The 16,076-nt window shown below is 33.8% G+C and overlaps 1 protein-coding gene across 1 annotated transcript in view; it reads right to left on the bottom strand.

Annotated features, from left to right (window-relative positions):
* The window catches only part of LOC129216050 (phosphatidylserine decarboxylase proenzyme, mitochondrial-like), a 124,954-nt gene extending 110,142 nt beyond the window's left edge, over positions 1-14,812 (bottom strand). The window contains 1 exon segment of the mRNA XM_054850195.1: positions 14,580-14,812. Within this exon segment, the coding sequence (XP_054706170.1) occupies positions 14,580-14,650 (71 nt within the window). The 5' untranslated portion in view covers positions 14,651-14,812.
* Between the last annotated feature and the right edge of the window lie 1,264 nt (positions 14,813-16,076).

Consider the following 16,076-nt stretch of genomic DNA (forward strand, 5'->3'; position numbering starts at 1 on the left):
TGATACAAATGATAAAATGAAATATACTAAGGTACTTAAGAGGTATGTTTTTTATGACAATGAACAGCAGTTATGACGGTAAATTTTTGAAAAAGTTCTATTTTGCTATTGTGAAATAAATAAGGAGTTCAATTTAGAAGTAAAAAACTAAATTAAATTACAGTGCACTTTGCAACATTTCTGTGTCAAAATTCGCTTGACCAAGAAGCAAAGTTTGACACGGAAAATATACACATTGTGGCTTTTCAGAAAATTGTGAACTTATTTTCCATCAAAAATGAATGGTAACAATTAAACATTTTTATTATTCACTCGATTTTTATTTTTTATTTCAAGCGTAGTTCAGAGTTATGTTTTTTGCGATTATCTACAAAGATATTTCGAATTCAATCTGAAACAAATAGTTTTAGACATTTCTTAAATTCTTACATTATGAGTCATCGCACTGCTATGAAGACAATACAAGCATCTGTCGAAATACACGCAACTAATAATGCAGAATATTTCGTCATTGTTTGCCGTATCACAATTCTTGCATGTTACTATTATTGAAGTGCGTATATATGAAAAAGAAACAGAGTGTGAATAAATCAACAAGGATAATAAACAAATGAAAATCAACATTTAGATTTTTTTTTGACACGGCAAATGTTGACGCATTCAATAGTAATTTCAAAAAGAACATAACTCTTTCTTCTTCTTCCAAAATAAATCCATCTAAACGAACAAACTGAGTTTACAAATGTGCCAGAAAAAGTTAAAAATAATATGTATTCAAACAATAGACGAGCTTTTTGAATATTGTGACACATGTGAACAAACGAGGATAACTGTTGAAAATAAACAACTTCAACGCTGTCCCCTCTCCCTTTCGAAAAGAAGCAGATTCTGAATTAGAGAATAGTGTGAAATGCGATTTTGGCGTTTTTGGAGTGGTGAATGTTTTTAGGAAAGCCCATAGTATTTCCGTTACTCGATGTCCTGACAAGGGGGGAGCGAAGGGTACCAGCGCAATGGGCCCCGGAATGCAAAAAGAAAAAAAAAAAAAAGAATGTAGTTTAAACTTACATTGGCAATAAGTAACTTACTTTGGTTCAGTTATCCGTAATGAGCTGATGGGTTCCACATAAGTTCGATATGTTGCCCATCAATCCTTCCCCCCCCCCCCCCCCCCCCAAAAAAAAAAGAATCAATTCCTGCACGTTTTTTAAATTTAACTACATCATCATACAACTAAACAGAGGTTTTATATCTTCGTAACAATATCTTCTTATTACAAATTTTTCCTATTTTAATTTCCGTTGGGTAATTTTATAAAGTAAAATATCGAAACTGAAAATTGTCGAAAATTGTTGGCCGGGTCTCATCGTGAGGCGATCCGAAGCATTTGAAGAACGTGCGATATCGCTAGTGTGCGGAGAATGGGCATCTCTGTATAAAAATATAGCTACAAATGTGTGCAATTCGTCTTACGCTTTCCTCACAGTTAAAGTTAACTCGTAAAGGCACCGTAGACACGTTTAGAAATTTTCCAGGAACGGGAGGTTGAAATTCAAAGCAAAATTTTTGGAAAACAACAAAAACCACACTTTTTTATCAGTTAAAACATCTATTTTTAAAGCCGGTCACGGGAGGCGAGGGATCGCACCCCCCCCCCTCGTGATCACCTAAATGATGGGCCTGAATAGACACATTGAGTTCATATAAAATACACGCAATTATACGTGGATAAATCATAAAATAAACATTTTTCTTTGATTGCACTTTCAGCCAGCGTAAAAAAATAAATAAATAAAAATAAAAAATCCTGTGCGCATCTTAGGTGCTACTAATCTTCAGCCATGATTTTGACACTTATACGAAATTTCATAAGCTTGAACTACGAAGAAACTTTTTGTAATCCTCCGAAAACCTTTAGTTTATAATCCCTGGATCATGAAAACTATTGTCCATTGCTTTAAAAGTAACGTAAAATAAGTAAATAAAAAAGATATTTCCAAATGCGCCTTCGAAAACTAGAACTAATAATCTTGATCCGTTCATTGCCAGCTAAAGTCCTGTCTGGACAGCGTTTTTCTTCAGACTCTCTTGACGCTTCAGAGTCTGCGAAGAGATTTTAAAGCTAAATTTAGAATGAACAAAAAGTACCAAAAAGTTTTCTGTTGAAACTGAAGACGATGCTAAGTTCGTAAAACATAAAAATTTTAGACCCTAACTTTTAAGCATTTCCCTGAGTAGAAAAATGAAATCAAATGTTTCAGAAAATAAAAGTTTTTTTTTTTTTTTTTTTTAAAGGGGAAATGTCTCTTCGCGCCAATTTCCATTTATCATATTAATTGAAAAATTAAGAATAAGTAAAGTACCTCCTCCAACAAATTACCCTTTCAACATAAAGGCACATGTAGCTGGATTTCATTCTAAAAAGTAAACTCAATTCTCAAACAAGTTGATTGATGGAATAATGAACAAAATGCTGAGGTAAAACACTCGCCTCAAATTAAACGAGGGAGTCATTTATTATAGTGCCAAACATTTGAAGTTAAAATTTAAAAAACAAAGTGCGATTATGATCCTAATTCTCAGGAAAGAAAAAGTACGTCATACATTATGCTGGATTGGAAACAAATTATCTTTTTCTTCGTTCCAAAATTTCATTGCTGCCATAGCTCAACACGCTTAATTTACATACAATACTTTTCTAGAGGGAACAATAAAAATGTCAAATTACTCACAATTACGCATTAAAAATTGCGACAAAATAATTATTCATAAGCACGTTTTCATAAATCAAGCTGCATCTCTCTTCAGAAACGAACTACTTTGGAAGAATTTTTTGTGCATAAATTTCGTCATTGACGTAGAATAAAATGATCTAGTATGTGTTGTCGTACTTTGGGTCAACAACCTCTTGGCACACCGCCATTTTTTTCGCGAAAAGAATAGCCTACATTTGGCGAATCGAATCTTTGGTCAAAATCTGCTGAATCGTGGATTCCTTTTGTCCCGTTTCTGGAAATACAAAATGTTGTTAAGCCAGACAGGAAGTAACGCCAACCGAGTGCATTTTGGTGAATGCGAAGGGGAAAAAAATTAAACATAACGTGCTGCATTTATATGTATATTAGAATATCAATACCGAAGTATTAAATTTAAGTTGCTCTTGCACTTGAATGTCATCAAGGGCGAATCCAGAATTTTTTCAAGGAGTTGCCTGATCTCTAACTAGGTATCTGATTTACACCTGCTTCGCCACATCATTTTTATTTAAAACAATTAAAATATAGAGATTTAGCCAAGGAGGTCCCAGAACCTATTTCTTTCCTTTTCAGCTGATAGAGTATTCTAAAATTGTGTTTTAGAAATTCTATTTCTTAACATGTCCGGGGGAATGTTTCGAAACTCCCTCCCCTTAAAAAATCGAAAGTCGTCTAAAATGACGCTTTTTGGAATTTCAGTTTCCAAAAATTACTGGAGGAAAGTCACTGAATTCATTCTTTCCCCTGACACTGCCTGAGATGTCTACAATTGCGACATTAAGACTTAACATTTTGAAAAATTCCCAGGAAAAGGCCTCCAAAATCCTTCTAATAACATCAAAGATCGTCAAAATTGCCATTTTGAAACTTCAATTCCAAAACTTTCCAGGAGGGAGGTTCGAACCCGGTTCCTTTCCTTAACGTCATATCAAAGATGGCCTATATGCTTTTGTCCGGAGACCAATTCGCGAAAAAAACGCCGAGGCAGGATCCCTCAAGAGAGGGGTGATATCGCACACCGCCCCTCCTTGTACCCATCCTTGATGTCAATTTGGTAATGTTCAATAGTTGACTGTTGCGGATTTAGAGGTTTTTGGCTCTGTCGCAATGCATTTTCAGAAGCTCTTTTGAGATGAACAGAGTTACGTAAAATATTTGTCATGCGCCTTTTTTCTTAGATCATTGAGACAAGCCTTTTATCTATAGCATATCTAAGCCTTTTTCAATCACGTCGGGGCCGTGCCGTTATGTTTTGAGGGCCCCTCGTTATTATTGCGACATGGAGATTCCACCACTGATAGCTGAGGTATCGTGTACTATTTGTAGGCTCAGGTCGGTAAAATGAAGTTAGTAAAAAAAACACCGTAATTATCAAATTTATTGTTTTTTTTGGTATGTTTTTTTCCCCCCGTCTTTTGTACCACACTCGACATTTTTAAACTAAAACATTTTCAGAATTCAAAGTTTTATCAGGGTCATGATTTAATCTTAATAAGGAATAATATTTCTACGTCTTAAGAATTAATATTTCTACGTCAGTTGGTTGGTTGGTTTCTTTAGTTTTAATGGCGCAAGAGCGCTTGAGGGCTAGACTGCGCCAAACTTTTTTTTATATATATTTTACATAATGTATATAGTCATGATATTGTAAAAGTAAACTTGTTTTGAGGAAAAAGCTATAAAACTTCAGTACTTAAAAAAAAGTAGTAGAGAACATGTAAACATTAAAAGCATTTAAATGGATAAAACAATAGGCTGACAAAATAAAACCTTGATTAACAAGAAAAGGATAAAATCACATTTTGAAGACACAAACACTAAATTAAAAAGGAGAAACCAATCTCCTGGAGGAAGGAGTACAAATTTCGATGCGGTGGACCCGCCAGCAACTTCCCCAAAGATAGATTCAAATCATTAAAATATTTAAAACGTATTTGATTAAAATTAGGGCAGTTAATTAAAATATGCAACAGTGACTGATTTGCATTACATGTAATGCACGGCGGGGCTGGTTCGCGGCATAAAAGGTATTTATGGGTGAATCTGGTATGACCAATGCGAAGACGGTTTAGTAAAACGTGTTTTCTCCTAGTGAACTGCAATAATTTGAAACCTGTAATCGACGGCTAGATCGAATGCAATTTATTATGCGTTTCAAGATATTTCTACGGTCGAATAAGGATGCGATATTGATGTCAATTTTTTTTCGAAATATCGATGTTAATAAGAAAAAAATACGAACCCAATGTAACAACGTAGGTTACAATAAAACCCAAGCTTTTCTTTTTTGAGGAGGGGGTTCATTAAACTTACTCCACTTTTGTATTTTAAAAATAACTTATGATTGTGTTGCACTTTATTGCGTATTAGAGTACTACATAGATATTTTCCAGTTATATTATTATTATTTTTTAAGTTTTACATAAAGAGAAATATCCCTTCTTTCAAGGACTTTAGAGAAAAAGACTAGATTTTCTTTTAGAAAGTATTTTTCAATTTTTTTATAACTGTATAATTTTAATGTACTTTCCCATGATTTGCTGCAGTTCTTAATCAAAATTTTATCCGTATTAATCTTATTTGAGTTTCTAGAATTTTTTAACCTCTACCACGTTTGAAGTTTCCACTAAATAACAGCATAAATTTAATTTTTCTTCTAAATGAATATTTATTTATTACCAAAATACTGCTTTAATGTTCATCTATTATCAGGTTGAAATCTGAAAAATACTTTATGGTGTTCTGTTTTACAAGTTTACAAAGTTTTGATCCGAACGCATTCGGTTGCAAGCGTAGCTAAATGCAATTCATAAGTTAATAATTAAGTTCATTAATTAAATATTTTGAACTTGCTTTTCATAAAGTCGTTCATTAAACACTTTGAAAAAATATTACTTTATTTTTTAAACCTAATTCAAAGCGAAATATTGTCATGCGTGAAATCACAAGTTTTGCTAGTTAGCAAGAAAATAAAACACTTTCGACATTTCATCACAATAGAAGTGAGTGTGTCATTATGCAATTATATGGTATCGTATTTTAAACTTCTTGGAAGGATTTTCTTTACTTTTCTTTTTACTTTTATTTAATGATTCCATTGGCTTTTGCAACTAAAACGGTTTTTTATGTTCCGAAATTAGCAAAGGATTTAGACGGGTTATTGAACTTTTTTTAAAAGATATTTCATCTTCAAAGTTTTAATACATCAGAGGACTACGTTCACATTTATTATTTTTTGAAAAATAAAATGAATCGAAAATTACTGTAAAATTTGATCCTCCAAAACACACACAACGATTTTTTTTTTATTGATGTTTTATATTTGGAAAGAAATACAACAACCAATAACACTAAGTATTTTTTTTCTTCTTCAAGGCAGTGAAAATAAAGGTCGTTTACTAGAATACACGATAAATCAACTACACAGCATAGAAATTCAAAAAAAAAAAAGAGGAAAATATTTTAAAAATTTCAAAATTGAAAAACTTATGTTTCAAAACCCAGCAGCAATACTTGATTGCAAAAACTTTTGTCAGAAGCAAATTCGATTTTTTCTATACATCTTCTTTTATCCGTACTCACAGATGAAAGAATTATTTGCAACTAGCCGCCTGCGGCGACCAGCTGGTCCGCCTTTTTACGCCATTTGCCTTTTTACGCCAGGGGTGCCGCCTTCGGCGGCTGCTTAAACAATTTAGCGACGACATTAATCAATGTTTTTCTCTATAAATCAGTATTATTATTCGTTTTTTTATGCCAATGTTGCCGCCTTCGGCGGCTGCTTAAATAAATTTCGTGGCGGTGTCAATCAATCTATATCTATCTATATCATTAATAATTTGAATAAAATATTTTCTTGATCTGTCTCCAGTTTCGTCGTTTGGAATATTTTTAAAAGAGGGGGAGGGGAGACACAAACGACGTACTCTTCATGCCAATTTTGTCGAAAAATAAGAAAAAGCACTTCCACTTTTATGTGAAAGCATTGTTTTTTCTAAGTCATGGTGTATGTGGGGGAGGGAGGGGGGCATTGACACCCAATGTGCAAGCAGCCACCTACGGCGGCTGTTTGGCTAACTTGTCATTTACCTTTTTACTTCAAGTTTGCCGCCTTCGGGCGGTTGTTTAAATAAATTTGGCAAAAGTATTAATCAATCCATCTCTATCTTTTTTTTTTGTGCCATTCACATTTTTACGCCAAGATAACCGCCTTCGGCGGCTATCTACCTTTACAATCTATCTCTACATTTTCTTATCCATCTCTATTTATTTTGACCTCCTCGCCCATTTCCTAATAAAAACAAAGAACACTCAAAAAACCGCTTTTTTTTATTTAAGTAGAGCAAAAAAAAGCTCAAATTCCCCGTAATGTGCAAAAAAGTAGCGTTTGACAAAGATAAAAAAAATCTCGCTGTTTTTATTGAATTAATGCGCACAACTATGAAATGTAACGTAAGAGATACAGCGAAAGAGAAAATGTAGAAGTAAGCTATATAGTAAAAAAAAAGATTAACATTGCTTGCGATTAAGATTCCATCGTAAATATCGAACCGAAACCCAAGTAGTGACGTCACAGGCATAAAAGATTGAAGAACGCTTTTTTCGACTGATGCGTGAAAGGACATGATGTGTTCAGCATTAAAAAAATTGTAAAAAAAAAAAAACTATTGCGTACTTTTAAGAACTTTTTTCTTCTGAAGAGGGCGAAATGTTTTTACTATTACCAACTTAAATTTCAGAAATGAAGCTTTGATACTTCCCGCAGGATGATATTAGAAAAAAATAAAACCCAGGAAAACATGCAAATTAAAGGTTTTTTCAAAAATTCATAAAAAATACAAAAATTGCTCTATTTTCAAAATTTTTTTGTTCATCATATTTAAAATTAAATTTCCGACACTATAGTACCAAAAATATTTTTCTGGCGCGATTGGTTCGAGGTCTGTGAGGTTAAAAGTACTAAAAAGTGCTAAAAATCACATAAAACATTAAATAACTTTTTTTCTAAATAAAATATCAAAAATCGAAGCCCGAGGTGCACAACTTCAGCAAAAACTACACCTGTATACCAAATTTCATCTTTCTAGGCCTTACCGTTTTCCCGGGATGCGGGCCACACACACACATCTTATTTTATTATATGTATAGATTTAGAAATTCCTATTTCTCAACGGTTTTTCCCTAGAAATTTAATATCTCTACAACTATCGGGTTAAGCAAGGCGTTTAAATTCTAAAATTATCTATCCGCAAAAAAGTTATTACAGGTAAAATTCCTTTAAAAACTTTATTTGTAGATGCTTAGCACTAATGTGATCATGTCGCGTTAACTTTAAATTGAATTAACTTTAATTAATCGCAATTACCTTTATCTGTGAACACAAATAACTTCAAGTCTGAATTACTTTTAAAAGTATTGCAATTAATTTTAAATTGAATTCGAGAATACAGATGAACTCGCTTATATCGAGCCCTGCTTTAACGAGAACTCGGATTTAGCGAGGAAATCAAAGATTTGGAAGTCTATGGATACAAAACTCGCTTTTGAAGAGTAAAAACCCGCTTAAAGTGAGCAATATCTTTGTCATTCATAAAATGTCCCTTGATTTCCTCCTCAGAAAAGATTATTCTATCTTTGAAAAAATTCAATTAACATGTTGAAACCAATCGAAAGTAAGATTTAAGACATAAATCATGAGAACAAGTGATGATACGGCCCTTGTTTTGAAAGTCATAGCGTAGAGGAGTGTTTAAAAGTTATACATTTGTTGAAGGGGATGTTATCATTTCCGAGATATACTTCCGGGGGGGGGGGGGAGGATATTGCAGCTGCTGAAAGTCAAGAGAGAGAAAGACTTAAAGCGACCAACACAACTACAAATGTGAAGAATTTGAAGTTAAATAGCCCTCGACATACTTGGCTTCTACAGTGCAGAAAAACTTCAAACTATTTTGAAGCCACGTATGCAAATGAAGATGTTTCCTGGACCCCCCCCCTTCCCCCGTCCCTCAAAAACAATAACAAGAGAGAGACAATAAGACAGTACAAAATAAGTAACCAACTTCTTTGGTGCTGTGCAGAAATATAAAAATTTAAAAGTAATTTTATGATTTTTTTCGCGAAACCGTTTTATACGAGCACTCGGTTATAACGAGAAAATACCGCGGTCCCTTCGCGCTCGTTATAAGCGGGTTCTACTGTATAGAATGATGATTGAGTAGAAAGGGTTATTAGGAGGTATGTAAAAGTTAAAATATGGAGTCCTAAACCATTAAAAAAAAAGTGGCAACGTATTCACAATGGCAGCGGTAGTGGATCAATTGAAGCGGATGTGAAAAAGTGAAAAATGATTCATCCGAACGGATGCTGTATGAGATTGCCTACAGCAGAAAATCGTTGAGAGTAAAGACTAAAATAATTTCTTCAGTTTAGACTGAAGAAATTATTAAATGATAAAATAATACAGGATATAGGTGATAAAATAATACAGGATTCGGGAACAATTGAGCGACAAGAACAAGACCGATGTTATTGTAGATCCACGACACGCAAAAGCCAAATTAAATTTAGAATTGCTTGAATTCTATTGTTAGATACATTTATCGATGTGTTTTGTTTTTTATTTGATTGGAAATGGAAGCTTTATTGTCGCGCATAATAAAAGTTTTCGTTTCCTTTACAACCCGTTCTTCAATTAAATATATCGAATATTTTTATATGGAAATCTCATTAATTATTTTGCACATTGTTCATATCGCACTCAAAGAATGAAATGACCAAAGGGGTCGTTCACAAATGTCACAGTTTGAAGGGGCAGGAAAGGCCAGATTGAGGCATAGACACATGGAGTATACAGGCCCAGGGTTCCAAGATTTAAAGGGCATCGAAACAGTAGTAAATGTTTTTACAAATTGTGGTAATTTCAGGCTTTTACTAAACCAAGATGTGAATATTTAGTCTAAAAAACATTTTTCTTTATAAAATTTTAAAATTGTTATAGCACTAAACTGCCATGTAAATGGTTCATAAGGCAATTTTTTAAACTTCATTCGGAGAGCTAAAGAAAAGATAGGTAAATTTTTGTTCCATCAAACTTTGAAAAAAAATTTTATCGGTTACTATTAAACTTAATAAAAAACATTTTAATCGCAAAAAATATTGAAAACAAGTATTGTGCTAAGTTCGCCCTGACTGTTTTAACAACATCATTTAATTTTGTTTTAAAGTTTACATGTTTTTAAAAGAATAGTAAATAATTTGAATTTTTAAAGAAATGAAAATATCATGATTTTTTTTTTCTCAAAGAATGAAAGCATTTTTTTTTTTTCTTTTTTTGAAATTAAGAGTAAAATTTGTTTTCAAAGAATATGATCTAGTTTATGTCTGAAAAAATTGAGATTCGATACTTCTTTTTGAATGAAGGGCGAAATTAATGCATAGCTAAGTTTTACTGTATTATTGTAATATTTCGTGAAATTTGGACTAGGTTGCGATAAGACACAAGCATAAACTTTTTTTATAAACTTACTACATAGAACGTGAGGAAGGGGGGCACCAAATAAAGTTTGTGACCATAATCCTCAAAAGTCCTAATCGGGCCCTGGGGAGGTGGGTTTCTCAAATTGTGGACAAGAGGGAGGGGGTAACAAGAAATGTGACATCATGCATTTTTGTGTCACCATACGCTTATAAAAACAACGTGACGTGTGACAGGGTTTAAGGATAGAGTTCAGTGAAGTTTGACACTTAGTATCAAAAGAAGGGGAGGGGGGTCAACTATGTTGGAAAAAGTGTGACATCGTTTACGGACAGCCCCATTTCTCAAAATAGCTACTTTGTAAGTAACAGACTTAGAAGTTTTCAAATTCTTAAAACACACGACCTGACTCTAATTATTATTAAAATTAGCAAAACTTTTTCATTTGCAAGGCGTGCTAAAGTGCGTTTGACCAAGGCACCCAAAAAACGCAATTTTTGAGATGTGCTCTTTTCATTCTACCATTACGATATCGGTATAGGAAAAATAAGTAAAATTTAATTTTTAAGAAGAAATTTCTGGATTTGACAATGGTAATATGGTCCTGCCTTTCAAGAAAGTAATTGTGGAAAATATCAGAAGTTTCAGACCCAAAAAATTACTACCACACTATTTAACAAGGTATTAATGAAATTTCTAATAGATTAGAGCTTCTTAAATTGTGTTCCACGGAACCATTTCGTTTGTAAACAAGCTCTAGATTAGCAGCGGATACACCCTAACTTTTTAGAAGGGGTCGAGCTTTAAGACTACAGATTTGGGTACGAAAATTTTTTGGAGCTGTTTGAGTATTAATAAAAAGCACTAAACTGAACTAGAATAAAGTCTGGTAGGTCCCCCTTTGTTTTTTTCTCTTTTGTATCTTTCTTTACTACTGAAGTGAGAGCATTTATAATCAATGTAGCAGGATAAAACGCGAAAGTTCCCTCATTATTTATGTTTGGTACGAATAAACGGATAATTTTAATAAACCATCAAGCATGGCATTTACTGAAAGAAAAATTCAGAGAAGGCTGATCGCATTTTCTAAATGCCTAAGTACTTGAAGGGATTAATATTTCAGCAAACATCAAAACGCATTTCAAAAAACCAAAATTTATAAATGATAAAATCATCGGTACGGTATTAAAGGGACAAATTTTCAACAAAATTGCATTCACATGTTTCGGGGTTAAAAACACTTTTTACAACGCAAAAATGTTTTGAGATTCCGGACGCTTAACAGCACACGCAAAATGTGTGCATTAAAGTAGAGAGCAAACGTTTTCTTTAATGGCAGTTTGATAAGCGCGGTAAAATTAGGAAGTTAACTTTTTTTACTGCACTGAAAAGATAAAACATGAATGATTCATAACTTAGGGTGAAATTTTATCTTCATCAGTTTGAGTGGCTATCATTCTATGACGTCATATCTCTCATTTAAAGATATTACGGCATATCCTTACAACAGATAATAAATTTGTTGCAGTTTTTTACTCTGAAAAACGCAAGAATAGATTGTTACACAACAATGAAGTAATTTCAGAGGCTTCAGATAATTTTTCTCTTAAAAATATTATAAAATTTAGGAAGCAAAAACAAAGAAGCAATAAAACTCGCCTACAATTTACATTGAGTTATTAAAAAATAACGCTTCTCATGATCGCTCACTTTTTTCCCCCCAAGAGGTGGGGGAGGGGGTTGGAAAGTTATATAATAATGTAGATCTTAGAATAATAAAATCTTTTGTAAATTCTTAACTATCTCTCAAGCAAAAAATAGTAATAATTTTATTTGGTGTCTCCCTAGTTTCGCCGACATTTCATTTTTTGCCCCCCCCCCCCCCACCCGTTTTTCAGTTTTAATCACCCCTTTCGATTCATTAAAGGGGGAGGAGGGATTTTAAATGTCGACGAAACTGGGGATAAACCTTTTATTTCAACGTTTATTCAAGTTTTTTTTTTTTTTTACATACTTCTTTGTACTCTTTTTAGTTTTATGCTTAATGAAATATTCTAAAAAAAGCTAAAGAGCAGATATCTCTTTCATTCCTAACGAAGTATAAACTACTAATTGAATATGAACTATACACAGAAAGTATGCAACGAATATTCGACAGAAAAACATTTGACAGTGAAAATCATAATTGTTGTATCAGGAGAGCTAGATTTGAATCATAGAAACAATTTTCTTGGAACGAACGATTTGAAATGTCGACAAAAATCGGTATATATATATATTAAAACCTGTGAAGTTGACCACCTGTTTAAGTTGACCACTAAAGTAGTGCACCGCAAGTGGTCAACTTACACAGGTTTCACTGTTTATAATATATATATACGCTTGAATTTGAGATAGCCTATGTTCAAACTTTTATTTCAACAGAATAAACACGATTAAAAAAAGGGAAAGCAACTATAAAAAACAAATATAAGACAACGTTATTAAAGTACAAAAATTGCAGGAACGTCTGAACACGTGGAAGCAATATTCCGTAAGTTACCGCCCTATAGCCAGGGTTAAGGCAGAGATACGTGAAATACACCCCCAGCTCAGTCATTTCCAGCCGAGGACTGCAATTTCGTGCTTATTAGCACTCATCCTGGAAATGACTGAGCTGGCGGTGTATTTCACGTGGAAGCAAATTTTAAATTTTTGTGCTGATTCTATTTTTTTACTTTCGGCACAAGGTTTTTTTTTTTTTTTTGAGAAAACTGTACAAGCAAGGAAAAACACAAGAGCAATGACTTCTACTTTTTTTATGATGGATGAAAAAAATTCATTTTCTGCGTTTTTAGCCGTTTTACATGAATCATTGATTATTTTCCTTTTAGTAAGTCACTATTTAATCACTGAAATTAATTTTTTCACAGTATTTCCAGTGAATGAAGATTAGTCAATAGCAATTAAACAATTTAATCTCTGAGCTGGGTATGGTGAAAATCTCTCGAAATTCGTAAAAATTTGATTTGTGCTGTTTTTCTCAAGAGAGCTGACAGTTACATGTTGCATACAGAGGGTTGTCTATCTTCCCCCTCCCCCAAAAAAGTGATGGCGCACGGTGCAGCCCCCAAAAACGAGACCTATTCTTTGGTTACCCGTTAAAGAGAGATTTTACAGGGGATGTCGCTAAAAGAAACTTCAAAAGCGCCCCCAATAAATTCCCACGGTCTGCGTACCCCCATCCCCCCCATGTTGAGCATCTCTATCTTATGCATAAATTTAACTTGTGTGAAATATTTTCACACAATAGAATTTGTACCAATGAAAGTTTACATACTAATGTAGCTCAATCTTTAATTTATGAGCATTGAAAAAACTTTAATACTTAGCACATCTTTACTTACACAAACTCAATACAATACGATTCTACATTCTAGCGATTTCTTGATGGAAAAAAAAAGCCAACGATAAATGTCTAATACACTCTTAAAACTTCAATACATGAAATATGATAGAACAGAAAATGTCGCATATGACTTAAAAAGATTAAATTCAGTAAGTAAAACCAAATAAATACAAAATGAAAGGTTGTACTCTAAAAATATTTGCCTAAAGATTACAGTTTCATACCCAGCCTATCCTTTAGGGGTGAGAGGAGGGGCCATTGCCCCTCCCCCGGGCTTCCATAAAAAACGTTATGTATATAGGTGTGATTTTTGTTGTTTTTTGAGAAAATATTTTCATTTCCCCTCAGGTTCGCCATATTAAGGGGTCAGGAAGGGCAATTGCCCCCCCCCCCCCTCTCCCCGAGCTTTGAGTAATCGATGTCTTTTCACATGTGTGGGAGCGGAGTTTCGTTGTTTTTCGGTGTGATATGCATTGAGTATGTACCCGTTGACCCCTCTGCAAAATTTGAAATAACGAGCCTGTTTCATACGTTCTTTTAAGTTAAGGAACAGGCCCGTCATTTCGAATTTTTCGAGGGGGGGGGAGGGTATTTACTCAATGTAAATTTTTCTAAAAAACAGCATAAATCATGCTCATTTACAAATAGGTACATGAATATTCTACAGCCAGGAAGGCAGCTGACCCCCTCCCCCAATGGAAGAAATATCTACGAGGAACAAAATATACTAGCATTTTAAAATCGCTATGAAATGCAATTTGTTCACATTATCATAGCATAAAACAGAAAATAATTCAGCTTTCTACAACGCAATAAAGCTGCACAAATGCATGACAAATCAAATAACAAAACTTACAACATTGTTTGTCAACATTTGCTTTTGTATCAAGAAGTTCTAATTTTTCCACTTGAATTTTCAAAGAAATGAAATACTTAAGAAAAACCAAAAGAAACTTACTGCGAACTTTTCGTTTTGTGAACTAGCTGTATGTTACATGCTACAATGACAGCTAACATCCACGATACCATCGTTCCACGCGCGATGCGTTCTCAATGAACGTCACCATAAGGTCCGACATAAACAAACTTTGAAGCCGAGTCACAGTATTTTTTTTTTTTTTTTACGTCGGAGCAAAGCACTCAATGGGGCACCAATGACAGTGCCTGATAGCCGGGAGCACGTGCACTACACGAGCGCTACCTGCCGACTGGCTGACTTTGACAGCTGCTATCGCAACATCAAAGGAGGAAATAAAATTGTTCTTTTTTAGCTTGGCGAATAATTTGGCTCGGAGTTTGGCGGCTATTTCATAATTTGAAGCGCAAAAAGAGATGTTCGAACCATAATTCCCCGATATCACTCTTTTGGGGAAAAATATTTTGAATACTTCCTTAGTTTCGATTTTTTTTTTTTTAAGAGAGATTTTAGCAACATTTCGCCTTTTGTCATGTTCTTTGTATGAATTTTTGTTCTGAAACGAAAACGGTTGCTCACGAGGATTCAATGATAATTTTAAATGAAGTCAACTGCACGCGAATAAATTCAAATATTTCAGTTCAATGATCTTACCCGAAATTAAATGCAATGCTTGCAACATTGACACCAAAAAAAGAAAAGACCGAAGGAAAAAGGGGGGGGGGGGGGCGTCAAAAGAGGTGTGGATATGTTTTTTTTTTCTTTTTGTAAAATTCAGCTATGGTGCATAGGATTTTCACCAAATACCTTTATCTAAAAAATTAGGGATCATTCTATCAGGGAGAAAAATGTCATTTTTCGATTGATCATTCAGTTTGAATTGGATGTTGAGAAGTGGGGGGGGGGAGTTCATTTTTTAAAGTGGGGAAATGCTATTCACTGAAATGCCATTAGCGCAGAGCACAATATTTAATTCGCTTCTTTTCTCATATATACTGGCAGTGGCGTAGCTAGACCCGACTTTCGGGGGGGGGGGGTTACTTCTTTTATATATATATATATATATATATATATATATATATATATATAATCGCTTGGAATTTTTTCCTTTTCTTCTTTTTTTTTCTTTCTCTTCTCTCTTCTTTTTCTCTTTTTTTGAGACTAACTTTTCGGGTGGGGGGGGGTTGTCCCCAACCCCCCCCCTTAGCTACGCCCCTGTATACTGGCAACGATATGTTTGATAGCAAGCGTAGAGTGCAATATTTAATTCGCTTTTAAATTATCATGACCTGGAAATGTAGTAGACAGCAAGCGTAAACATTCAGCGCGCCAGTGGAGTGCGCGCCGAAGTGCATCACTTGTGACGTCATAAAGACTACGCCTTGTTTGAAAAATTTGATATTTAAAAAAAAAAATTATTAAAAATTAAATGTTGGGAAAATAAAAATATTTTCTGGGTTCATGTTTTTTTTTTTTTTTTTTACTTTCAATCAACTTCAGTGACTAAAAGTAGAACTTTTGACTGAAGGAAACAACCCC

The sequence above is a fragment of the Uloborus diversus genome, chromosome 2, assembly GCF_026930045.1.
Source record: "Uloborus diversus isolate 005 chromosome 2, Udiv.v.3.1, whole genome shotgun sequence".
In the NCBI taxonomy this organism is placed as follows: Eukaryota; Metazoa; Arthropoda; class Arachnida; order Araneae; family Uloboridae; genus Uloborus; species Uloborus diversus.